Source organism: Zootoca vivipara, chromosome 7 (assembly GCF_963506605.1).
Source record: "Zootoca vivipara chromosome 7, rZooViv1.1, whole genome shotgun sequence".
NCBI classification, from domain to species: domain Eukaryota; kingdom Metazoa; phylum Chordata; class Lepidosauria; order Squamata; family Lacertidae; genus Zootoca; species Zootoca vivipara.
Window position 1 is genome coordinate 40,332,059 of NC_083282.1, and position 24,362 is coordinate 40,356,420.

General features: G+C 42.5%; 1 protein-coding gene across 4 annotated transcripts in view; it reads left to right on the forward strand.

Annotated features, from left to right (window-relative positions):
• Positions 1 to 24,362, forward strand: part of CC2D1B (coiled-coil and C2 domain containing 1B) — a 48,645-nt gene that overhangs the window by 12,443 nt on the left and 11,840 nt on the right. For all 4 annotated transcript variants that reach the window (XM_035124170.2, XM_060276907.1, XM_060276908.1 and 1 more), the window contains 18 exons: positions 284 to 384; positions 2,174 to 2,290; positions 3,421 to 3,552; positions 4,932 to 5,238; positions 5,445 to 5,569; positions 7,140 to 7,215; positions 9,808 to 9,903; positions 11,037 to 11,167; positions 12,854 to 12,926; positions 13,559 to 13,683; positions 14,565 to 14,760; positions 16,652 to 16,824; positions 18,691 to 18,816; positions 20,117 to 20,175; positions 20,766 to 20,882; positions 21,459 to 21,532; positions 21,808 to 21,866; positions 23,807 to 23,858. In XM_035124170.2, coding sequence (XP_034980061.2) covers positions 284 to 384; positions 2,174 to 2,290; positions 3,421 to 3,552; positions 4,932 to 5,238; positions 5,445 to 5,569; positions 7,140 to 7,215; positions 9,808 to 9,903; positions 11,037 to 11,167; positions 12,854 to 12,926; positions 13,559 to 13,683; positions 14,565 to 14,760; positions 16,652 to 16,824; positions 18,691 to 18,816; positions 20,117 to 20,175; positions 20,766 to 20,882; positions 21,459 to 21,532; positions 21,808 to 21,866; positions 23,807 to 23,858 — 2,139 coding nt within the window. The remainder of the gene's footprint in view (positions 1 to 283; positions 385 to 2,173; positions 2,291 to 3,420; positions 3,553 to 4,931; positions 5,239 to 5,444; positions 5,570 to 7,139; positions 7,216 to 9,807; positions 9,904 to 11,036; positions 11,168 to 12,853; positions 12,927 to 13,558; positions 13,684 to 14,564; positions 14,761 to 16,651; positions 16,825 to 18,690; positions 18,817 to 20,116; positions 20,176 to 20,765; positions 20,883 to 21,458; positions 21,533 to 21,807; positions 21,867 to 23,806; positions 23,859 to 24,362) is intronic.

A 24,362-nucleotide genomic window follows, 5' to 3' on the forward strand; every position in this document is an offset into this window, starting at 1 on the left:
GGGAAGCAATTTCTCTCCTTGCACCCTTACACAACAACGACAACAACATGAAGTCCACAAACTTGATACCCACAGTCACCAGTTTCATGATCCCTACATAAAGAAGGAAAGCAACGTGACAGAAAGTTTTGTTATAACTACTTAGTGTCTTTTATTTTTTTTACTGGCTAAAACCCACAAAGTGGCCAAGATGAAGAAAAGTCTTTTAAAAACCTGCCACAATGTTAGGGTCTGAACCTTAGGGTTCCTCCCTTAGGAACTCCTTTTTAATTTTGTTCTCCAGCTCCCCTGCCTATGGATCATATTGCAAAGATGGCCGCTGAGTGCATGAAGGACTTGGATGAAGATGATGATGAAGGTCTGGAAGAAGATACCGAACTTTTGGTATATATGGGATTCCGTTGCAAGGCTGTTTTTCTTGGTGTAAAGGAAGAGGCATCGCCCCCTTATAGGAAAGACTGCATGGGATAACACTCCAAATTCTTGTGGGTCTTGTGAAAGGGAGGTGCAAGCAGTTCTTCCTAGTAACCATTAAAGCTCAGAATTTTCCAGAGAGCAACGGCAGGTGTGTGGATTTCACCTTTCCTGCTTGGTACTGGCTCTGTTTCCTCAGGCTGGAGCAGAAATGGTGTCTGTCTGTAGCTGCCAGAGGGGAAAGAAGAAACTTGTCTGGAAAAGAAATTGTGACATTCCTGAGGTTTGACCTGAGCTGCAGGTGAATTAAATTTAGAAGTTGTTCCATAATGTTTGAAGAGATGGTAGCATCTGGCAGTACTACTGATGAACTTCATGTGCACCAAGACCTGAAGGATCTTGGGAAATAAGGCTGAAAACTTACTACCATATTGGCCTGAATATAAGCTGCACCCAAATATAAGCCGCACCTTTAAAATTCATGGGGGGGGGGAAATATATAATACCCGAATAAAAGCCGCTCCCTTAAAATTATGCAGGCACCCACACCCGTTCCATTTTACCGTATGTCTATTTCAGCAGCAATATCGTAAAAGCCCATTTTTGTAAGGTCACGAAGATAAGCCACACTTTTAACTTTTCACAGTCAGAATTTGGAAAAAAAGTGAGGCTTATATTCAGGCCAATATGGTATTTCGCTTGGGATTTGTTTTTAGAACTGCTTTGCACCCCCTAAAGTGATTGTGTCCTACCACACATGATCCTTATTTAAAATCATTTCCATATTCTTTAATACAAGGCTGGGAGAGACGGGAGGAAATCTTAATCAAATGAATATAATGTCGTAATCACTGGAACATCATTAAGGCCTCTTGAAAAGTAATGCTTTCTCCCAACAACTGCAGTTTTTGGAATTTTCAGATTTGGAATTCAGGCATATCAGGAAGGCTGGTATATAAGAACTTTTACTACAATCTTGTGTACAAAACCACTTTGAGGTTTTGTTTTGTTTTTACAGTCAAGTAAATATATAAATAACATGAAATTAAAAAATACAGTTGTGCTTCGTTAAGTCCCATAGGACTTCATTGGGACGTAATCGTATGCAAGATTGTGGCCTTTGTTTGCTTTACAGCAGGCATCCCCAAACTTCGGCCCTCCAGAGGTTTTGGACTACAATTCCCATCATCCTTGACCACTGGTCCTGTTAGCTAGGGATCATGGGAGTTGTAGGCCAAAACATCTGGAGGGCCACAGTTTGGGGATGCCTGCTTTACAGGCTGTAGAGTTCTTCATAGATGTGTGTTCTTCAGAACCGTGCAGGTTCCTGTTCCCTAAAGGGCCCTTATAAGGCATATAGGAAGTTTACAAATCACAGCACAATTCTACCCATCCTAAACCACACACACATTCGAGGTTAAACTGGAATTACTTTGCTGCCAGTTCAAATTAGCTAAAATGTGGTACATTGCTTGGACAGCATGTAGGTTTTACATGAAACTTTTAATCTCTGATAGAAAGCTGCCACAGATGAACATAAATAAGGCAGCGCTATTCACATACAACAGTGGTTTTTTTTGTAAAGAAAAAAGTGCAGTTGGTTTGGCATAAGAAGAATGCTCTTTGATTCTAAGGAGGAGATTTCCGGACCCCACCTTTGAATGATAGCAGTGGAAAGTACCCCGTGGTTCATTTTAATGCAGTGCTCAAAATAGAAGCAGCTCTTCTTTAGCAACAATTGCACCGTTTCATGCTCTAGGCAGAGTTGCAGGAAGTCCTGGGAGAGGAAGACGGAGGAGGAAACAGTGAATGTGAGACGGAAACAATAGAAGAGTCTTCTGTAGCTGCAGAGGAGCCCAGTGATCTACCAACACAGGTAAACGAAAGCTTTTGCTTTGACTCTGGAAAACTGTATTTTAAGGAATGTAAAGGTCAAGCCCTTCAGTGTATGAATTGCACTGTGTCTTGTTTTGTTTTAAAAAATACTCTCTGTACTGGGAATATAGCAAAGTGTTTAGCTTTCGTTTAAAATGAACTTGGTTAGTACCTTGAAAGTGAGAATGTGATGCAGGCAACTGAGTGGAGACAATGGCTGTGACCTGGGCTCCTGGAGACAGCTGATTTTAAGAGCGTAGTCAATCAGGCTGTAGACAAGGGATGGAGTACCTGTGACCCTCCAGAGGTTGCTGAACCCCCAACTTCCATCAGTCCCAACCAGAATGGTCTGTGGTCAGGTATGATGGAAACCTTAAGCTCAACAACACCTGGAGGGCCACCGGTTCCCCACTTCTCCTACATAGACGGTCTAGGATTGAACAAAACCACCTCAGGACATTCTCCTTGGCTGGAGTTGTGTTTAGGGCTTGTGTTTGGTTGCCTCTTCCCTTTGAGCACATTCTGTGAGTTCTCTGTTCTGTTCTTGTTAGAGTTAGGTTTGACGAGCAATGCTGCCGATATTTACTTACATTGGCAGCTTCTTGGCAGAGTGTTTTTGTGAAGTGAATAAGTGCTAGTGGCATATCTAGACTCTTGAATTTGTAGCGTTTGTCTGATGATTTTTCCATCCCCCTGTGGCAGGAGAGAACTTTGTAAGCAAACATGTTGAAGAAAACCGTTAGAGAGCTCACAGCAGAATAGAGAAAACATTTTCAATACTTCAAAATAACTTTGCCAGTCAGTCTCTGTCTCAAATGACGAAGACCTTCCGACTAAATATGCCCAGTGGCTGTGAATGTTTCCTGAGGTGTTCCACCCACCCACCTCTCTGCTGCTGCTTTGGCAGAAAGCCGAGAGGTGACTTGTGGAATTTTTGCAGAAGAACAGACACTCATCTGTTCAAGGGAGGTGGTTCGGCCTCTTATGCCTTGAGTCCTAGGTGTGCATGTTCCAGAGAATGTGGTCCGTCCCCCGTCCCCCCCGGGTACTTGAATGTCTGATTTAGAGTGCAATTCTGGTGAGCAGAATACTTGTCATCTTTTTGGTCTCATTTCCTTTATCTTCTTTGAGATGGCGCCTGCTGTTTCCAGTGGACTGCAACAAACAATAGAAGAAAGGATAGTGAACTATAAGGCAGCTATACTCAACGCAAAGGAAGCCGGCGAGAGTTCCAAAGTGCGACGGTATGAACGGGGCCTGAAGGTATGTTGGGACCAGAGATTCCCATCCTTTTAGCAGAGAAGGAAAAATGCTGTTCAAAACAGGCTAGGAGTATCAGCCATTAATTCAGTGCAAAGATGTATGCAGGAAAGAACAGAGGCGTAGCATTCATTTTTTCCCTTTTGTAGATTAAATGAGTGCTAGTCATGTTCTGTCTAAAATCTTTGTATAGACAGAATTGTCTAGATTAAATTAAACATTCATTAATGCTTCTTTAGTGTGGAATCATGACATTAATCTGGATGAGGTTCTCTCCTTTTTTACTGGTTTAGTAGGTGGGAGTTTAATTGAGGTTATTTTATCTTCTCCAGACTTGTTGCTGTTGCTGTTGTAATCATTACAGCTTCATACATTAGCACTCATTCCCAAGCAGCAGTTCATTCAAATGGAAACTTTTCTTACAGACTCTAGATATTAGAGATAGCTAGCATATAACATACAAAATAAAACTGATTTTATAAGCTATTGGCTCCAGCGGGGAGGGTATTTATGTTTATTGAAAATTAGGTGTAATCTTGTGTTAAATAAATACCTGGGGCAGGGAATAAAAGCTAAACATTGGTCTTGCAGGCTTACTTATTGGTAGAGTTGAAGATTCAACAGGAACTGTGAGAATTCTCAGCTGGAGGTTACTAGTTGAAATGTGTAGCATTCCTACATTAGGGATTTTTGTTGCAGTTGGGGTTTTCTAGTCACTTGGTTGGCTGGACATTATTTTGTGTGTTGAATTTCTGTGCCTGTGCTTCAGAAGAAAGCAGAAAAGTTCATTTATTTATCATTAAGACTTGAAATTCTGCAAAATGGGTACAATTTCTCTTCCTGTTTTGATGATTGGGAATTGTCAGAAAGCTACTGCATTTTCCCATATAGTTTAGAGTCGTGTTGCTGAGTCTCTGCACAGTCCAGTGGAAGAGGAATCGCAAAGCTTTATAGCTCTACAGCTCCCATCATCCATGACACTAGCCATGCTGGTTGGAACTGATGGAAGTTGTAACCCAGAATATCTGAATTGTACCAAGTTGGAGAAGGCTGGCCTAGACAGAGTTTTATCATTGTGTGTGTGTGTGTGTGTGTGTGTGTTCAGAGTGTTTCACTGATCTCAGAGCATTGCAAAATGATGCAATTCCCAAGAAGGTTGTAAAGTGTGAGTTTCCAGGCACCTTAGAGGTCCCAGGTATAGCCTGAAGGTACATGAGGCCGCCATCTTGCCGAAGCTAAACTGATCTGGATGTGTTGATCACCTGGATGGGAGACTGCATGGGTCAACAAATAAAAGTCACAGCTTGATTGGAATGATCATATAGGGGATAAGTATTTAATCCATCCTGGATAATTGAAATCGCTACTCAATCCACTACTAGGCATTGGAAACCATGCTGACTGCAGTGAAGAAAGGGAAAAAAGTGAACGAGGAAGAAATGCCACCACCTGTAGCATCCGGGAAGAGCTCTGTCACAACTCCACAAGCCGTGCCTTTGAATGACTTGCCTAAAAACTCAGGCAGCCAAGATGAAATAACTGTTCCTGAAGGGGAGGAAAAGGAAGGCTCTACTACAGCCCATGAATTAAAGAACCCCAGCGATCTGGAGCTATCTGTGAGCACACCTGATCTCCAGAGCCAGGATGCAGATTCGGGTGGTCTGGGAACAGGTGCCACTTCTGAAAACAGTAAGTAGTTTGAGTGTGGCCCTTTCCACTGCAGCATCCCTATTCTGCATATGTACAAAAAAGTGCCACTTTTCTGCTTGTTTCTTCCATAGGGTGGGTGGGTGGTGGGCCCCAGGTGCCTAAGGAACTATGGTCCGCATGGTGTTTATAGTAGATGTTTTATTGGCTGTATAGTAGATGTTTTTATGTTTGGTTGTCTTGTTCAGATTCCTCAGACCTTGGCACACGAGCACTGCTTGTGACAAGAGAGAAGGAGTACAAACTAGCAGCACTCAAAGCTAAACAGAAAGGCAATCTTGAGAAGGCAAAAGAGTACATGAGGACTGGGAAGGTGAGGCTTCATTATTTTCAAGCTAAAGCAGGTTTCTGCAGACCATAATTGGTGTTGGGGATCTTGAGGAGTCTCTAGAACAGGCACCCCCAAACTTCGGCCCTCCAGATGTTTTGGATTAGCTAGGGATCATGGGAGTTGTAGGCCAAAACATCCGGAGGGCCGCAGTTTGGGGATGCCTGCTCTAGAATATTTCTTTTTCTGTGGGTAAACGTATATGTTACTTTCACTGTGGGAATTTGCACCCCACATGGCAAACTTCAAACCCTAGGCGTACATGAGTTGGAGCCACGGCATATTGAGTTTTCCAACCTCTTCCAGTGGGTCACCATGGAGCTGAACTGGAAAAGAGGCAACTCAGTAGAATGGCCCTGACTCATGCAGTAAATTCTGCTTTGTAATATGGCTGTGTAATGGGGAAAACACCATGAACTAACTGATCCCATGGTAAATGTAACATATGGACCAACTCCCTGTTCCTCTCTTTTTAAAGTGAAAGTCACAATTCTCCAGCTTTCTTGTGTCAGGATCCCTAAAGCAGAATTGCACTAGGAAAATCTACATTCTTTGACCAGATAAATAAATCTATGCAAGTTAAATACTGATAGAGATCTAAAAGAACTGTAATCTACCGTACCTGCAGTATTGAAGGGGAAGGAGGTGATTTGTGCATGTGCTGGGGACTGAACGAAGGATACATCCATCAAAGGGAGAAAGCGGGGACTTAGGGTCGCAAGAGTGCATCTTGGTAACATCTGGAATCCACATCCCATCCCTTCTTATTTTTGAATCCTAAACAGAAGTTATCTGATTCATTGCAAGTTGTTCTTTGCAACAGTAGTTATGGCTAGAAATTTGAGAATGCCTCGCCCATGGGAGGTCTAGAGAATGGAGCTTTTCTGTGGTGTCTCCCTGTTTGTGGAGTGCTCTCCTCAGGGAAGCTTGCCTGGCGCCTTCATTACATATCTTTAGGTATCAGATGAAAACATTTATCTATAACCAGGCCTTTGGCTGGTTAACAATCTGTGTCTTTTTAAATGTGTTTGTGGGAGGGAGGTTGTTGGTTTGTTCTTGTTCTTATTACATGTTTTTGGTTCCTATTTTGTATTTTTATGTTGTGAACCACCCTGTGATCTTTGGATGAATGGTGATATACAAATCATAATAATAATAATAATAATAATAATAATAATAATAATAATAATTTCTATTAGAGTGGGTATCTGGGATACTGTACGGTGGTACCTCGGGTTACAAACACCTCAGGTTACAAACACTTCGGGTTACAAACTCCGCTAACCCGGAAGTACCTCGGGTTGTGAACTTTGCCCCAGGATGAGAACGGAAATCACGCATCAACAGCACGGTGGCAACGGGAGGCCCCTTTAGCGAAAGCGCGTCTCAGGTTAAGAAAAGTTTCGGGTTAAGAACAAACCTCCAGAACAAATTAAGTTCATAACCCGAGGCACCACTGTGTGTGTGTGCTAGTTCTGTGGTCAGAAGCACCATTCTGTGAACCGAGTTGAGATTAATATCATACAGACCCTTTGGCTTTGCATTTTTGTTGTAGAAGTTCAGCCTGGTTCTGGAAGCACTGGACAGTGGGCAGCCAGTAGACCTCAGAGATATGCCTCCAGCACCACAGGGTAAGAGCAAAGGAGATAAATGATATTTCCAGTAACTAGAATACACTGAATTGCAGATAAAAGATGAAGGTTTATCACACTGACTTCAGATACCCTGTGGTAAAAACCCTGCAAAGATCTGTGATGTTGTGAAACCGACAGAGACTTTCATAGTTTCAGTTTTCTAATGGCATACTGCTTTTGCTTCCAGACCACTAAAAAGAAGCAAGTGAATCTATCTTATATCATCATCAAATCTTTTATTGGCATCATATACAAACATCCATAACAAATCAATACAGAATTACCATACTCTGGCTTCTCCTCAGAGCATATAAATCTTTCTATTTTATATAGCGTATTGGATGATTTTTTTTCTGTCTTAAGTAACTTTGCAGTCATTTGTTTTATTTTTCAAAACCCGGTATGCTCCATATTTTGGCTTCTGAAATTGAAGTACTGTATCCTATGCTCCGTTCCCACTGATGTCTCTTTGTGTGATTCCCCCCCCCCCCCCCCAGTGAATGCATCTTCATTTCCCCCCTGCATGTCTCTGCTTAAGGTTAAGTGTCTGCTGATATTGTGTTTCTGAGCAGTCCAAAGTGCAATATCTTGCACCTGAGAGAACGCATTTGCTATGTACAGTGCTGACTGTTTTAGTGTTATGTGACTCCACCTATTTTTTTTTCTGGTTGCAATTATTACAAACCATTACATTGATTTCATGCCCATGCTATTATGTAAACTGAATTTTAAACTGATTTCGTTTGGGATGCTTCTACATTTAAAGGATTTGGAATTACAGTAATTGCATAAAATTAGCTGAGTGGTTGTCCCTATTTACTGAGAATTGGAACTGCTTGGACAGCTAACAAATATGTAAAGGAGTTGGAGGAAGAGTTAGCGCGTTTGGTAGTTATTCTAACAGTGGAAATGTGGGAGTTAGGTATTGGTGTTCTTAGACCACAACTACAGTGCAAAGCCAGCACTGCAAAAAACATTAATGCAAGACACAGATCCTCGTGGATTTCCGTAATTTTTAAACCGCTAACAAATCACAGAATGCTCTATGAAGTGATCTATCACAGAAGTGATCTATGATTTGGTGATGGTTTTGAAGGAATTCATGTTAAAAAGTATGGGACCCCATTAGAATCCATACCTGGAGGGTCAAAGCTTTTGTGCTACAACAACACTGAAAAGCACCGTCTTTTTTATTCTTCAGTTAATGGAGACAGATGTGGCATAAGTGGGAACCTGTGAAAAGGTTTTGCAATTTAAAGAGGTTCCATTTTACGGGATCCAGTGTGTCAGGCTTATCTCTCTCTCTTTCCCCATCTTCCCCTCTCTCTCACTCCACACTCCCTTTGCCTCTCTGGCATGCCATTTCTTTCCTCCCTCTTCCCTTCTCTCTCTCCTGTGGCACCCCATTTTCTCTTGCCTAGCAGCTTAATTTTTTTCTCCCTAGTCTCCCAGGTTGTTCACCTGTATTTCTCCTGTCCTCTCAGTTGCTCTGCTTTCTGTTCAGCTGCTTTAAGGGCTAATTTGATCCTTGAAAAGCACATAGAGATGGAAGAAGCAGTAGGGGCAACTTCTCTTCAAGTTTCCTCCTTCATCACTTTGTACTAGGGTGATGACTTTTTCATTTTTTCCCCTCAAAAATTATTTCCTGTAGCACAAATGGATGAACTTTTGCCTATTAATGACTAAAATGAGGTATATTCCATTGAAATATTTAAAAAGGTTACGCACAAATCATTTTTTATTTTTTTTGTAATCCGTTTTACCATTTCATAAAATTGTATTAACAATTATATATATATATTTCGTATCAAATTTGGACACAACACCACATTCCACAATGGGGAGTGTTCTTAGCAACATAGGGTATACAAATGTCACACCTGCGCAAGATAAAAGCCCCTTTTTGGGACCTCAAAACTCAGCCAGCAGACCCTGTCGGGCATGCTGGAAAAATGAGAGGTAGCAAAACATTGTCCTCTAGCGGCGTCTATACTGTTACTGCAGCTAAAAAAAGCTTCCTTGTGTGTTTGATGACCCTATATAATGTTGTATATATGTGACTCTAAAGCTTGGGTTCAATTTTATATCTGCTTACAGTGACTTCAAAAATGGTTAAAAAACTGATAAATAAATTTTTTAAAATCATTTTGTGCATGAGGTTTTTTTTATCAAATCTCTTTGAAAGTAAGATTTTCTCTAATCTTTAATGAAAGCTCATCAAATTATGATACAGGGAAATGAGGTTGTAAAAAAGTCATCACACTACTTTGTACTTTTCAAGAGAGGGAAAGGTAACCACCCTCACTACCACATGATGATGGCAGTGATGGGTGGATGGTTCTAGAAGTTTTGTGGGCGCTGGGAAAGTATTCAGCAGTGCCATTGTGCCTATGAGTGGCATGCTGGCAACCCCAGACTTAGAGCGACATTTGTTCCCGTTGGAAAAAACAGCTTCTTTTTACAGCACCAAATTTTCTTTGGCTCTTGTTGAATTATGTTGCAACTGTAGTGAAGATTTTTGTATCTCTGCACTTCCGTGCCTTTGATAAAATGCATTAAATTCTTTTCCCTTGACACCCACATTTTCAGACCTTGAAAGTCCAGAAATGATACAGCTTCCCTCAAAACAGGCACCATCCGTAGCTGTGGAAACCACCCTTCCTGTGACCGCACCAGACAGTCAAGGTAATAAAGCTTTGGATAAGATATGTTTTAAAGCAAAGCCCCTCTCTTGTGAGGTGTATTATATAGATTAGAAACTCAGATCATACAGTATAATAGGTACGACCAGCGTTTCTAATCTATATAAGTGCAGCTTGTGAAATTGTAGTGCAGAATTGGAGAATCTCAGAAATACCTAGATTGGAAGACTGGTTACTTAAAATTTGGCATATCACTTCAATAGTTAAATTAACAAATATTAATTAGGTTCAAGTAACAAATTAGGTAACAAATATTAATTAGGCAAGCTAGACAGAGCAGCAATACTTCTGTTGAAAAATGAAGCTTATCCATCACTTATTGGAGTGACAGAACGTGAAACAATATTCGTCTATATATGCTTTTGGTAGATACTGCATCAGTCATAGGCTTGGGTGAAATTTAATGGTAAATTTTTAAAAAATGAATGGAAATTTGCAATTCTAGTTTTTGAATAAATATAAAGTCAAGTGAGTAAACAGTTAATTTTTAATAAATAAGCAAGCAAGTAACACTTTATGGTAATATATACATATATATCTAGGTTACAACTTTTTGATAGGTTATACATATGAAAAAGACAGGGAATTATCTTAAATTGATGGACCATAGTTTCTTGTTTGAAATATTCCAATTATATACATATATATAGTCTTAAGTATGCAGATATTTGTACTGTTTTCTTTTTGTATTGTGTGTGGGGGAGAGAGAGAGAGAGAGAGAGAGAGCATACACACACATAAATGCATATATAAGTCTGTCTTTCCATATACAGTACTGTATTGCAACATACACCTTTCAGAAAAGAATAAAATGTGTCTTTCTTTGAGAGATGCAAACACCAGAAGCATTTTTCCATTTTGTTTTTGGCTGTTGCATCTGTTTGTGTCAACGGGGAAAGGAGAATGGGTTAAAACACAGATGGGGGAACCACTGACCCTCCAGAAGGTGTTGGGCTCCAGCTCCAACCAGTGGGGTCAGTGTTAAAGGATAGTAGGAGTTGTGGTCCAGGGACACCTGGAAGATGAGACGTTCTCCTCCCTTAGGTCAAAGTGCAAGAAGCAGGTGCCTATATTGTGGCTGAGCTCATATGATACGTTCTTTGGATGCTTTTAAAGGTCCCTTGCCTCAGCCAAAAACAGTGATGGAGGCTTTGCAGCAGAGGCTGGAGAAATACAAAGCCGCAGCCGCTCAAGCCAAAGCAAGTGGAGATGATCGGAAGAGCAGGATGCACGAGAGGATAGCCAAGGTAAAAAATAAGAAGCTGTGTGTGCTACTATAAAAGTCCCTTGGTTATTTTGTTGTGAGCCTCTGTTGTGGCATATCAGATCACAAAAGATACTGATTATATAACAGCAGTGAGAGGATCTGATCCTTTTTGAGCGTATTACACCAATCCGGGCCTGACTATGTTGGCTACCAATTAGTTTCTAGGCCCATTTCAAAGTGCTGACTTTGACCTATAAAGCCTTAAACTGCTCAGGACCACAATAACCTAAACGCCTCTCACCATATGAACCAACCTGGACCTTACAATTATCATCTGAGGCCCCTCTACAGGAGGTCTGGAGCAGGCATCCCCAAACTTTGGCCCTCCAGATGTTTTGGACTACAATTCCCATCATCCCTGACCACTGGTCCTGTTAGCTAGGGATCATGGGAGTTGTAGGCCAAAACATCTGGAGGGCCACAGTTTGGGGATGCCTGTTCTGGAGGGTGGCAACATGAGAATGGGCCTTCTCTGTGGTGACTCCCTGCTTTTGGAATGTTTTCCCCAGGGAGGCTCGCCTGGCGCCTTCATTACATATCTTGGGGAGCCAGGCGAAAACATTTATCTATAACCAGGCAGTATACAAATTTAAACCACAGAGCTTAGGGCTTGCTGATCAGAAGGTCAGCGGTTCGAATCCCTGCCACGGGGTGAGCTCCCGTTGTTCGGTCCCAGCTCCTGCCCACCTAGCAGTTCGAAAGCACGTCAAAGTGCAAGTAGATAAATAGGTACCACTCCAGCAGGAAGGTAAACAGCATTTCCGTGCACTGCTCTGGTTCGCCAGAAACAGCTTAGTCATGCTGGCCACATGACCCGGAAGCTGTCTGCAGACAAACGCCAGCTCCCTCGGCCTATAGAGGGAGATGTGCGCTGCAACCCCAGAGTCGTCCGCGACTGAACCTAATGGTCAGGGGTAAAAAGGTAGAGGGACCCCTGACCATTAGGTCCAGTTGTGACCAACTCTGGGGTTGCGGCACTCATCTCGCATTATTGGCCGAGGGAGCTGGCGTACAGCTTCCAGGTCATGTGGCCAGCATGACTAAGCCGCTTCTGGCGAACCAGAACAGTGCACGGAAACGCTGTTTACCTTCCTGCTGGAGTGGTACCTATTTATCTACTTGCACTTTGACGTGCTTTCAAACTGGTCAGGGGTACCTTTACCTTTTTATACAAATTTGATAAATAAAAATAATAATTGTTAAATTTGTGGAATACAAGCTCGTTGGGTGGTGAATTTCTGCAACACATATTGCATATTACACTCTGAGAATGTAATTATCAAACTTGCCTGCCTTAAACTCAGAAAGACTTACTTCTGAGGAGACACATATAGAATTGCACTCTGAATAATGTTAACCATCGTTTCATCACATTTACCAAGACCGTGGGGTAAATCCTTCAGCCCTTTTCTTAAAGACATGTGAAAGGGTTGTTGCGTCTGTGTACTGCAAGCCCAACAACAGATGCAGTACCTGGAGGAAGGTTTGCATTTCTCTAGCTACAAAATGTTCTGCCTGGAGTGCTCTTAAAATGTTTTCTAATCCTTGTGGCACAAAGGGAAACACAACAAAACGAGTGACAAACATGTATTTATCTCCCCCTCCCCACAACCCCCCACAACCTGTCAGATAACTGTATTCTCTAACCAAAATTTATCCTTAACAGCAATACCAAGATGCCATAAGAGCCCATAAAGCAGGAAGGAAAGTGAATTTTGGTGAACTACCAGTTCCCCCTGGTAAGTGTGCAACACTGTCAGGACTGTGCATTGAAATGTGAAATAGCCTCGCGTAAGTGCTTTGTTCCTAGCACATTTGCCAAAAATGCTTCAGGAGATTCCCTCCTACCCTGGTTTGTCAGGAGACTGGGTTGGCTCCATGACAAACACTACAGAATGTGCTATGAAACTGCTTATTGTGACTGTAAACTTTCATGAAGTTGCACGATAACAGCACAGAGAGTCTTTTGTATTGCAAATTAGATCGCTGGTTTTCAGCTGGTGGATTGGGACCCACTACCAGGTCATGAGCCCTGAGCTAAGGTGGGTTGCAAATGATCCGTTTGAGGAGCTGGCTTGAAATTAGCCATAATTAGTGTTAAACACAGCTCCCAGTTCACAAACAATTTAACTAAACTTCTCCTCCTACCTCCTACCTCCAAACTTCTCCTCCTACCTCGGCCTGAATGCGTCAGTGATCTGTTTTGTGGGCAACCACTGGAGTTCATGCTCAGTACTCTCAGAACTTGTATCTTCTGAGTATAATTGTCATTTCAACTTTTTTAATCTGTAGTTCTCATAAATGTGTGTTGTGTTCATCTTCATTTATTTTAAGCCTATCTTATGGGGTTTTTCTTCTCTTTTCTTTTCAGGTTTTCCTCCAATTCCTGGACTGGCTCCTGCAGACGACAATACAGTTGCTGCTGTCCTTGAAAATGCTAACAGGCTGGTTAAGATGGAGGAAGAAGAGAATAAAGAAGAGGAGGAGGAAGACGAGGTGTGTTGCTTAAAAATCTGTGTGCTTACAGATGCAAAAGAATATTCTTACCATTTTAAAACAAACGTTACAGCCAACTATTTCAAAAGCTGCTGTTTTTTTTTGTTTTTTTTAATCCTACTAACCTAGAATTACACACACTGAAACATTTCCAATCACCATTTCCATTCCTTTTAACCCATCAGGTTGGTCATGTTCCTGCTTTTTAATGGGTCTACTCTGAATAGGACTAGCATTGGCCACAACTCAGAAGCTCTGGTAGTTAAAACTGCTTATTCCCCTTAATTTCCTAATGCTAACTGCTGAACTGGTTAACTCACAGACTTTGTGCTGGGGTACCTACCGTAGTAGTGGCTCATCTCCTGTTAAGCCACACTCTGCACTAGGACTTCAGATGATGAATCACTCTATAACCCATTTTGTTGAATACGGCCTAGTGATGATGACTACAGTGCTGTTATTAAGGAGTTTCTTGGCCTCTTAAGATGAAGAGGAAGAAGAAGGGTTTGGATTTGATATCCCGCTTTATCACTACCCGAAGGAGTCTCAAAGCGGCTACCATTCTCCTTTCCCTTCCTCCCCCACAACAAACACTCTGTGAGGTGAGTGGGGCTGAGAGTCTTCAAAGAAGTGTGACTAGCCCAAGGTCACTCAGCAGCTGCATGTGGAGGAGCAGAAACACAAACCCGGTTCACCAGATTATGAGTCTACCGCTCTTAACCTCTACACCAAGATGACTTTCTGAAGAAAGGTCTTTCTTCTGCAGCACCACAGCAGATGGCTGCTGTAATTGGATCCATTTGTTTAGTATCCGTCCTCATCTTGGGCCCTACATCTGAATTTCCTGCTCATTGCATTCAATTCCTTTCTGATCCCACTAGGGTGAGCCTTCCACACAGGCTCCAGCTCCCAAGAAGCCCGCTCAGCTGCCTAAGAAGCCAGTGCAAGTTGTTCAGCCTATAACTGTGCCATCTGCTGTAATCCCGGAAGAAACCTCTCCAGAGAAAGATATTTCGCAACCCACCCCTGTAGCAGCTCCAGAAAAATCTGCATCCACTGAGCACATCTCTCCAGTTGGTAAGGACTCAAAAGGCTGGCTGAGAGTTTTATTTATTTCATTTAAGTGATGTATTTTAGATACTTAAAGGATGTTAGGAAGGAAAAGGGGGAAACAGTTGTTCACGCTGAGGATAGAACAAAACAAAAATGGTACTTAAGAAATACGTTCTGTGAGGCTTAACAGAAGAAGCCTTTGGGACAAAGCCCTTGTTGGCTTTTCATTTTCTGAGCCGTGAAATGCTGTGTTTGGAGTGCTCGTAAGATGTTAACAAGCCCTCTCTTGCAGTAGAATAGAAAGGTATGTAGAATCTGGACAGCAAATGAGTGACAAAAACAGATTCCTATTCTGACCCAAATCTCTTATTATCCACTTAAATGTGCACATAACAGACAGATCCCTTGCTGTAATCAAGATAACTACCAGGACACTGCTACTTGCACTACTTCAAGCTAGTCAGTGTTTCCTCTTCCTCCTAAGCAGTTCAGTGACACACACTTGACAGTATTCCATGGAGACATGCCACACATTTGCAGAGCTTGGGTGCAGATGGCAAGCTTGCATTCGAGAAAACAGGACTACCTCTAGGCTAGGTCTGTTTTTTCCTCTTACTTTAAAGGAGCCTGGAAGAGCTGGTGCATGCCCTCTGGAAAGGAGATCATAAAGATACCTGGCAGGCTTAGTAAAAGTTCTCGTCTCCCTGATAAGTGTCCTTTCTGCCCCTCTTTTTTCATGTCCTCCCCCGCGCCTTACAAATGTTGAGCTCCCACACACAGTTCAAGTATTCCATCTGAGTCAAAGCCTGGCAAGCAAGGCTGTATCTAATGGATGCGGCTTTGGATGACTGGGCAGATTGCGCACAGGAGAAGCTATGGTGTGAGGGCGGAAATAAATAGAAGCCACTGCCACACATTTCTTTCTGCACCATTAGCAGCCTATTCTGTGCTTCCCTGGGATGAGAAAACCTTCTGGTTCTCTCATACAGCCTTGTGCGCAGAGTGGGAATACAGCTAAGCAAGAAATAGTTTTCTATAGGTGTTACTAATAGTATATCAGGCCCTTAATAATTTGGGACCAGTTTACCTGCAAGATCACTTTACCCCCCCTGTATTGCCCACTCACCTTCAGTCTGCAGAACTGCCACTGTTACAAGCAACAACTATTGCCCGTAAGAAATCAATCTGATGGTTTCTTAGCACCAACACATTGGAATTCCCTGCCTATTGACATCAGGCAGGCAGCTTCGCTGTAGCTTTTATGACACCTGCTAAAAACATTTTTGTTTAGATGAGCCGACCCAGACGTGTAGAATGTGGATGTATGTTTTAATATCTTTTGGGTTTGCTGCTGAATTTATTCCTTAAATGTTTAAATTAGTTGTTTTTACTGGTAATTTTATTGTCTATCCTCATTGTAAACTGCTTTGAGGGTGTGTGGGGGTTTTTAACAATCAAGCGGTTTATAAATTTTATAAATCTATAAATAAATAAATTCTCTCCTCCAATAGCACAGGCATGCTTTGTTTTATTGCGCTGCTCACATATTGCTCATTGCGAGGACGCGGGTGCAGCTGCAAGCAGCCTGGCCGCTTCCAGGGGAAGGAAGCCCTGCCGCTGCCACCTCCCCCTTCTGGCCACAGGAGTGGAGGTAGCTAGGGTTGGAGGTGGGTTTTTCCCCTCCCTCCCGCCTCTGCAGCCAGGGGAGGAGCCTTGTTTAATAGACTATATATGGTGCAAGCATAATTTTTATATGCAGTGGGGAACCAAAATGTTTACGTGACTCGGTTTATTGTGATATTCACTTTATTGCAGTGGTCTGGAACCAAGCCTGCAATATCTCCAAATCTGAAAAGTGTTGGGTTTTTTTAAAAAATAATAATGAAAACACCCCAGTTGTTTTGCTTCTTTGCAGCTTTAGAGCACCTTGAATTCCTGGAGAGTAGAAGGAAACAGTACTTAAAGGCTGCAGTCCAGGCAAAGAAGAGAAATGATCTGGAACAAGCCAAGGCATTCCTAAGAACAGCCAAGAGCTTGGAGCCAAAGATCGAGCGGGCAAAAAATGGCAAGCTGGTTGACATTTCCAAGGTTAGTAGAAAGATTCCTAAGAGTGTATCAGGTCTGCTTTGGAGGAAGCACTGTTCATACCACTATCTGTCATATGATGTCCTTTGTTGCCTTTGAACACAGCTCTTGTGGATTTTATTTCAGAAAATCTTGTAATTCTTTTAAGAGAGAGGCAAGCTTTTCTGCAGTTGGTCCCGAACATAGGCCTGCACTCTCATCCTGGCTGTTACCCTGCCTTCTCTCCTTGAATTGTAGGAGCCTTTTACTTTTTTTGAAATTCTGAATTTGTTCAGTTGCACCCAGTTTCTCTCTCTCTCTCTCTCTCACACACACACACACACACACGTGTATATGTATATGTACATATGTAAAATTTCACTTAAACGTGTGATGCCTTGGAACGTAACCTGCTTGTAAATGGGAGCTTGCTTGTATGTTTTCTTCTCAGCCATCAAAATGGCCTCTTCTGAGTTATCATTTTGTACTTTCTAGCCACAATGTTGCCTAGATGGCCTTGCATTTTTGCAATGTTCACACACATAAAAATACATATGTGCAGGTTACAAAAATGAGACTTTGTTTTTACATATTGCCTTAAGTTACTTTGGGTGCCCCCAGTTTGGAAGATGAACTGACTGGGTTTATGGTTGTCCCTTAACATATATGAATGCAGTGCAAGGGTAGTCAACCTTTTCATACCTACCGCCCACTAATGCATCTTTCTTGATGGTGAAATTTCCTTACCGCCCACCAGTGCTCAGTGGAAGGAGGATTCAGATTGTGCCGTAGAACCCCCTACTGCCCACCTAGAATCCTGAAACGCCCGCTAGTGGGCGGTAGGGACCAGGTTGACAACACCTGATGTAGTGGGTCAATTTTTTTCATATGCATGAGCTGTCATCTATTCTCTTGTTTGGTATCTTGTTTGGTATCTTGAATCACTGCTGTGGTAATGATCAGAAGTGTAGGTGTCAGGGATGCTGTTGGCTACCCTCGAGTAACGACGCTCCTCCCCATCGTGTCTTTAAGGCTTTTATTGGTGCATACTTATTTACAGTGCAAGAGATAGAGGAAACATGACTGTTCAGTCTTCATCAGAATCTCGCAATGGCGTTTTCCGGCTACACGCCCAGCAAAGTAGTTTGGGGACCCCAAAGCGCCACCCCTTGCTCCTACGGGAGCTGGCACGCCTCAAATCAGGCGTTTGGGGAAAAGGGCGCCTGTCCGATGCTCCGCCAGTGGCCATTTCCTGTATAGGAGCTCTAGGCTTTAGTCGCGGCTCTTGGATGCTGCCGGAGCCCTGTACCGACCTGCTTACTTCCTCCTGCCCTTCACTGGACCCACTGCTGGAGCTGGACTTTATGATGGGGGGCTGTTCTCTGTAACTGCCCCCTTACAGTAGGGCATTTCAATATTTTTTAAACACCTTACTTGAGGAATGTGGCAAACTTGCAGTCACTCCATTCTCATATTGATAAATGCTTGCAGTGCTGTTGGAAATTCAAGACAGTTGGGTGTGTCATTCCTTGTCATTACCTGCAGGTCTCAGAAAACCGATGTATTAGCACAGCCTTTCCAATTTGGTGTCCCCCAGGTAGTTGGACTACAACTCCCATCAGCCTCAGCCAGCAACTATGCTTGATGGCAAGTGATGAGAGTTGTAGTCTGTAGCACGTTGAGGACACTAGATTGGGTGGGGAAGAATGTATTAACAGCATATTAGCTAAGTATGGCAGGAACCTTGAAAGTATCCTGCTACCCTTTCCTGATATCCTTCCCCCACCCCTTTTTTTATCTGCTCTGAATGAGTGTCCCTATGTCAGTGCTCACCTTTCACTGCCACAATTTTACGAGAAGCTCTGACATGTATTGTGTGTTGCTGTGTAGCTGCCATCACCACCTACAGATGATGAAGGTGACTTCATTATCATACATCATGAAGATCTCAGACTCTCTCAGAAAGCAGAAGAGGTGTACGTTCAGCTCATCAAGCTATTGAGAGACCAGCATGAGGTGTGTGGCTCCTCCCTCTCCTATAGCATTATTGATAGCTAAGGGTCCTGTAGTGGAAGTAGAATATTCTCTGGCATATTTTGCATACAACTCTAAACTATTGTTCTTTTGTGATTTATGCACAAGCATCAATGACCCTCTCCTTTCCCTCAAGTTGCATGGGCAAAATCAGAAGCATCTTTTAAACTAACTTATATCTGAACTTGAAGTTCTGACACGTTAGGATCACAGAGTGGTTTAGGATTCTGACTTTTAACAAACCGTAGTTTTAACAAATGAGTGTGTCCAGATTGGTTGTTAGATTACTGGGTGAACAGAGAATGTTAGCTAGTTTTAAGAGTATATTTCTGATTTCCTCTTTGCAGTTGTGTTGGAGCAGAGGATGTAAACCCAAAGCTTCATTCTGCTCGTGTGCAAAGATTAAACTATGATTTAGCACAAGAGTGGACAGTCTTTACCTCTGCCTACTGCCCTATCATCCAAAAGTGATCTGAAAATAAAGGTGCTCAGAAAAAGTTGCTGCTTTCTTTATAGGTTCCCCTGTGTGTTAGTTTTTAAGAGGAAGTCAGAGAGAGATTCTAGTGGCAGTGTTAACATCTGTAAGTTATGGTACTAATACTATAACTCAGCAGCAGATTTTATGCAGCTGACAATATACTAACTTGTGGAATGCTTCATTGGAGCTGGGTTGGGTCGCCCAGAAGGCAGCAAAAAGTAGAACAGAAATGAAAAAGTTTGAGAAATGCTGCCTTCAGAGATTTAAGTTACATGTAGTTGCTATAATATTTTACAGAAGGCTGTGAGACTGCTCTCAGGTTTGTGAAAGGAGCAGCTACACTACAAACTTCATGATCAGTTGTTTACTTTCCCCCAAATACTTTTGACAGTTCTGAATTCTGGACAATCAAATCTCAACTTAATAACTGAGATTTTCACAAGCTTCAGGCAGCTACGTACACACATCTACTTTGTTCCTCGTGAGTGCATGAACCAGCCACAAAGCCAACTGAACCATCATGGAAACTGGTTCCAAGTCATGGTTAAAAGTTCTCTCCTATAACCTGTTTTGTTTGGAAGCCATTTCCCATAGTTGCTAGTTCAGACAATATGGAAAGCTGTTGCTTAAAGTTTCCTGGCTTGTTTCCCTGTTCCTGCAAAAGGAAGAGCAAAGTGACTGCAGATGTTTATTTCAGCTTATTAAACAGAGATTTGATTGTCTGAACGTGGCCAGCCTCTCTTTCAGATCAGTTTTTGAAGGTAGCTTGTGGTCTGACTCCTCCCTCCTTTTTTCTGTTAATAGAAATGTTTGCAGTATTCGAAGCAATTCACACATCTGGGAAATGTATCTGAAACTTCCCGGTAGGTTTATTATGAGTTTGGTATTGAAGGCACATCTCAATTGGGTGCAGTACAAATTCCACTTGGCAGAATGACTTTTGCTTTTATGCCTTGGGTCTAATCATTTTGTGGCTGGGGAAAAAGTTGTTCCTCCCTTCTTAACTATGTAAAGTGTAACTTGACTTTTTCACTTGATGGGAAGCTCAATGGCATGTCCCTACGTTGGGTGAGCTGTAGAACTACAGCTTACATGGTGGGTGTCTCCATATGTCAAACAAGAAGGAAATTTCATGGTGAGCAACCAGTGTTCTGCTCCCTGTGCTTGCTTGATAAAGGTAGCTCCCAAATCCCATCAGTAATGAAAGCTAAGTCCCTCTGGGGCCCCCACCGGCTTGGTCAGTTTCTAGACAGTTTTCCCATTGACCTCTGGAAAGAAGCTATTTCTGCCTTAAGTGGAGCCCAGCCATTCTCTCATTTGAGTAGGAGCTGCCTCCATGAGTTTAGCAGCCACCCACTGATAACATGATTGAAACCAGAGCAGGCTCTGGCAGTATCCTTCTTGATCTTTCTCACTTTTACTTTATGTTGTGTATTTCTGTGTTGTATTTCAGGTTTGAGAAGCTGGCTCAGATTTGTAAAAAAGATCTGGACATCTTACAGCTTGCACAGGCCCAGGGGCTGGATCCCCCAAGCCACCACTTTGAAGAGAGAACCTTTAAAATTGTAAGGTATGGATGGCCAAAAGATGGGAAGGTTTCAAATGTCTGATGAGCTTTACAAAACCTTTCTGAACCTTACAAGAACAAGCAACTGGGAATACTGTGAATTTCTGTTCCCAAAAAAATGGCCAATGTTTTAGAGTGGAAACTAGGCATTTCAATAAATGTGGGACTGCCACGAAAATGGGACCACTCTCCTCCAGCCCCCTGAGTCAAAGGGGTTTAACTTTGTTCACATCTTGATGTTGCCTGTGTTTGCATACGTAATACTAAGTTGTAGCTTGTTCAATAGACAAACAGACAAAGCTTGTTGGTTGGTTTTCCAGCTACTCTTGCCTTGTGCCTCTGTAGCTTGGAGAGTGCCTGGGCTGCAATGACCAAACAAACCATGGTTAAGCAAGGCCTTGTGGTTCATAAACTAACAACAAACCATGTTTTCACCCTGCAATTACTTGTCAGAAAGCAAACAACCTGTGTATTTCTTCATGATTCCTGTTTCTACATGTTCACTACGTTTGATATTGCAATGTGAAGTACGTCCGGATTGCTGGAGTAAACTGCTGTTTCTTTTTGTTTGCTTTGTAGAATATTTTCTGAACTCAGTAGCACAGAAATGCATCTTATCATTGTCCGAGGAATAAATCTACCAGCTCCACCAGGTAGTCTACCATTGACATGAATTTTTAAGATTCCTTCCTGCTCTGCAATCTTCCCTGCAGCTGAGAGAGCTGGGAACTTGACCTCTGTTAATCAGTAGTTAGGATCATTTTGTTTTTATCAAGGAAATTGGGTCACAATCAGGAGCAAACATCTCTTGAGTAGAGGCCCCTTCTTTCCTGTGAGATAATCGGCAGTCTTGTGTTCATAAGATTTGGCCCATTTTTATTTTTGTTTCTGCAGCTGTTTGCTCAGCTAAATTCTTCTCTTTGCATAGGTGTGGCACCCAATGATTTGGACGCATTTGTGAAATTTGAATTCCATTACCCGAATACAGTGAGTACACATCAAGGGTTTTGCTCCCTCCTTAATTTCTAGACACTAGGGCAGGGTCTCCAAACTAAGGCCCGGGGGCCGGGTGCGGCCCAATCGCCTTCTAAATCCGGCCCATGAACAGTCCAGGAATCAGCATGTTTTTACATGAGTAGAATGTGTCCTTTTATTTAAAATGCATCTCTGGGTTATTTGTGGGGCATAGGAATTCATTCATATATATTTTTTCAAAATATAGTCCTGCCCCCCACAAGGTCTGAGGGACAGTGGACCGGCCCCCTGCTGCAAAAGTTTGCTGATCCCTGCCCTAGGGTGACAGTTCCCTATCAAGTATATTCAGATGCAAACCCTCAGTTTGCTGCCATGTAATATATGCAAAGACTGGGAGAATGGATGACTTGTGCATTGCTGCTGAGTTAAGCGAGCAGCAGTGTAAATATCAGGATGGGTAGAAGCAGAGCATAAAATAAAGGTGCAGAGAAGCCCTATCGACTTGTGAAGTGGGTGGATAACTAAGACCAGGCATCCCCAAACTTGGCCCTCCAGGTGTTTTGGGACTACAACTCCATCATCCCTAGCTAACAGGGCCGGTGGTCAGGGATGATGGGAATTGTAGTCCCAAAACATCTGGAGGGACGAGTTTGGGGCTGCCTAAGATAAAAGAGATCGGGACAAAGCAAGATCTATGGTGCTGCAAAGAGACGACCATGTGTGTTATGAGAACCAGAGAGGTAAAGACAAGGGTACAGAGAGATCAGGAGGGGAAAGCATGTGCTAAAGGGGGTTAACAAGGCTGAAAAGAAATCACTGAGTTAAAAAAAAAGATACACAGAAATGAACTTATTACTTATTACATTTATATACCACCTTTTCTGCCAAGGAGCTCAAGATGGTGCACATCGTTCTCATCCCCATTTTATCCCCAGTGAAGCAGGTTAGGCTGGGAGGTGGTGACTGGCCCAAGGTCATTCAGTGAGCTTCGTGGCTGAGTGGGGATTCTAACCCTAGTCTCCCAGGTCATAGTTCAACACTCTAACCATCACGCCACCCTTCAGCTCTTTTGAATTACCGGTAACAAAAGCGAAAAGATGGTCCTTTGGAGTGGCTTGACTTGCACATCCCTGCTTTAGAGCAACCAGCCCATCGTGGGGCAGGGTGGGGGTGGGGGAGCTTGGTCTTCACAAGTAAAGGCAAGGACAGAGAACCCCAGTGGCTTTTCTGAGAACAGTTAGGAAGGCAGGGTCACTGGTGGCATCTCTAGTGGCCTTATCACAGTAGAAAAGAGAATGGCATTTCTATTAGGGTTGTATATGTGATGCTTGAGAAGCAGCTGGGGAAGGAGCTGCCTCTGAAATAAAGAGAAGCCTATATAGTTTGATTACTAGGATATCCTCTAGAAGTGCTGGCAGTAATTGGGTCACATTGTCCTTGTTCACTCCCTAGAGACTTCTGCTATGCTTTGAACTAGATGTTAATTTGTTTTGCTGTGTTATTGGGTTGTTAAAAAGAATAGTAATTGCTAAACAATCTCTTTGGAGCACGTTTGTTGCAACCTCCATACCCCTTTCCTTCTTGGGGACAAGGAAGACAAATGAAAAGGCCCCGGAGTAATCTACCTGCATCAGGTTCTTGTTCTGCGGCAAAGCAAAATGACTGAATGGTGGTTGCAATGCTAGCATTGGATCTAATATATCTTCTTAACATCCCCAGGCACCATTTGTTTCTATCTCTTGTATATTTCGTATTGAGTTTGTATCTCAGTATTTGCATTTTGCTGCATATTGAATGGGCTGTGTCCAAGAAAACTTTATCTACACTTATGCAGGACTTTCTTTCCAAATGAAAAGCAAACAAAGATGCTGAATATAATGGTGTGTGGCTGCAGGTGTTTAGTTTTAGGGTTTTGTTTTGTAAACCTATGTGTTTTGCTTTTATGAAAACAGGAGCAAGCTCAGAAAAGTAAAACATCAGTGATAAAAAATACCAACTGCCCAGGTGGGTGCATGTGCTTCTACTATTATCGCCATTGTGACGTTGCCTTTTCTTGGATTTTCATTTCAGAGCTAGGCTGAAAAGGGTTAGCTCCATTTTATGTTTGCATCGGCTACCTGAACATAATTCAAAGACTCTCATTTCAGAACAGTAGTAATTTTGTATTGGTGGGTTTCTTAATTAAGTGATTTCTGCATCTGCGACGGTGTTAACCTAACTCGCAACACTGCTCTGTATAGTGGGAGCAGCTCTCAACAGTCATAGGCAGAGGCCTTTGCAAGGCCAACTGGAGATGGTCAAGGGCTGGGCCTGGAACTCTGTGCATGCTCTACTACTGAGCTAGACAACTCCAGAAGTACTTGTACATAGATATTTGGATCCCTCTGCATTCCATCCCTTAGAAGTCCAACATTGCTGTTCATTTTGCCACAGAAAAGATGTCTCCCTCTTTCCCTCAACTGCATAGAATTGTTTAGGATCTATTATTTCACAGCTATTTAGCATGAA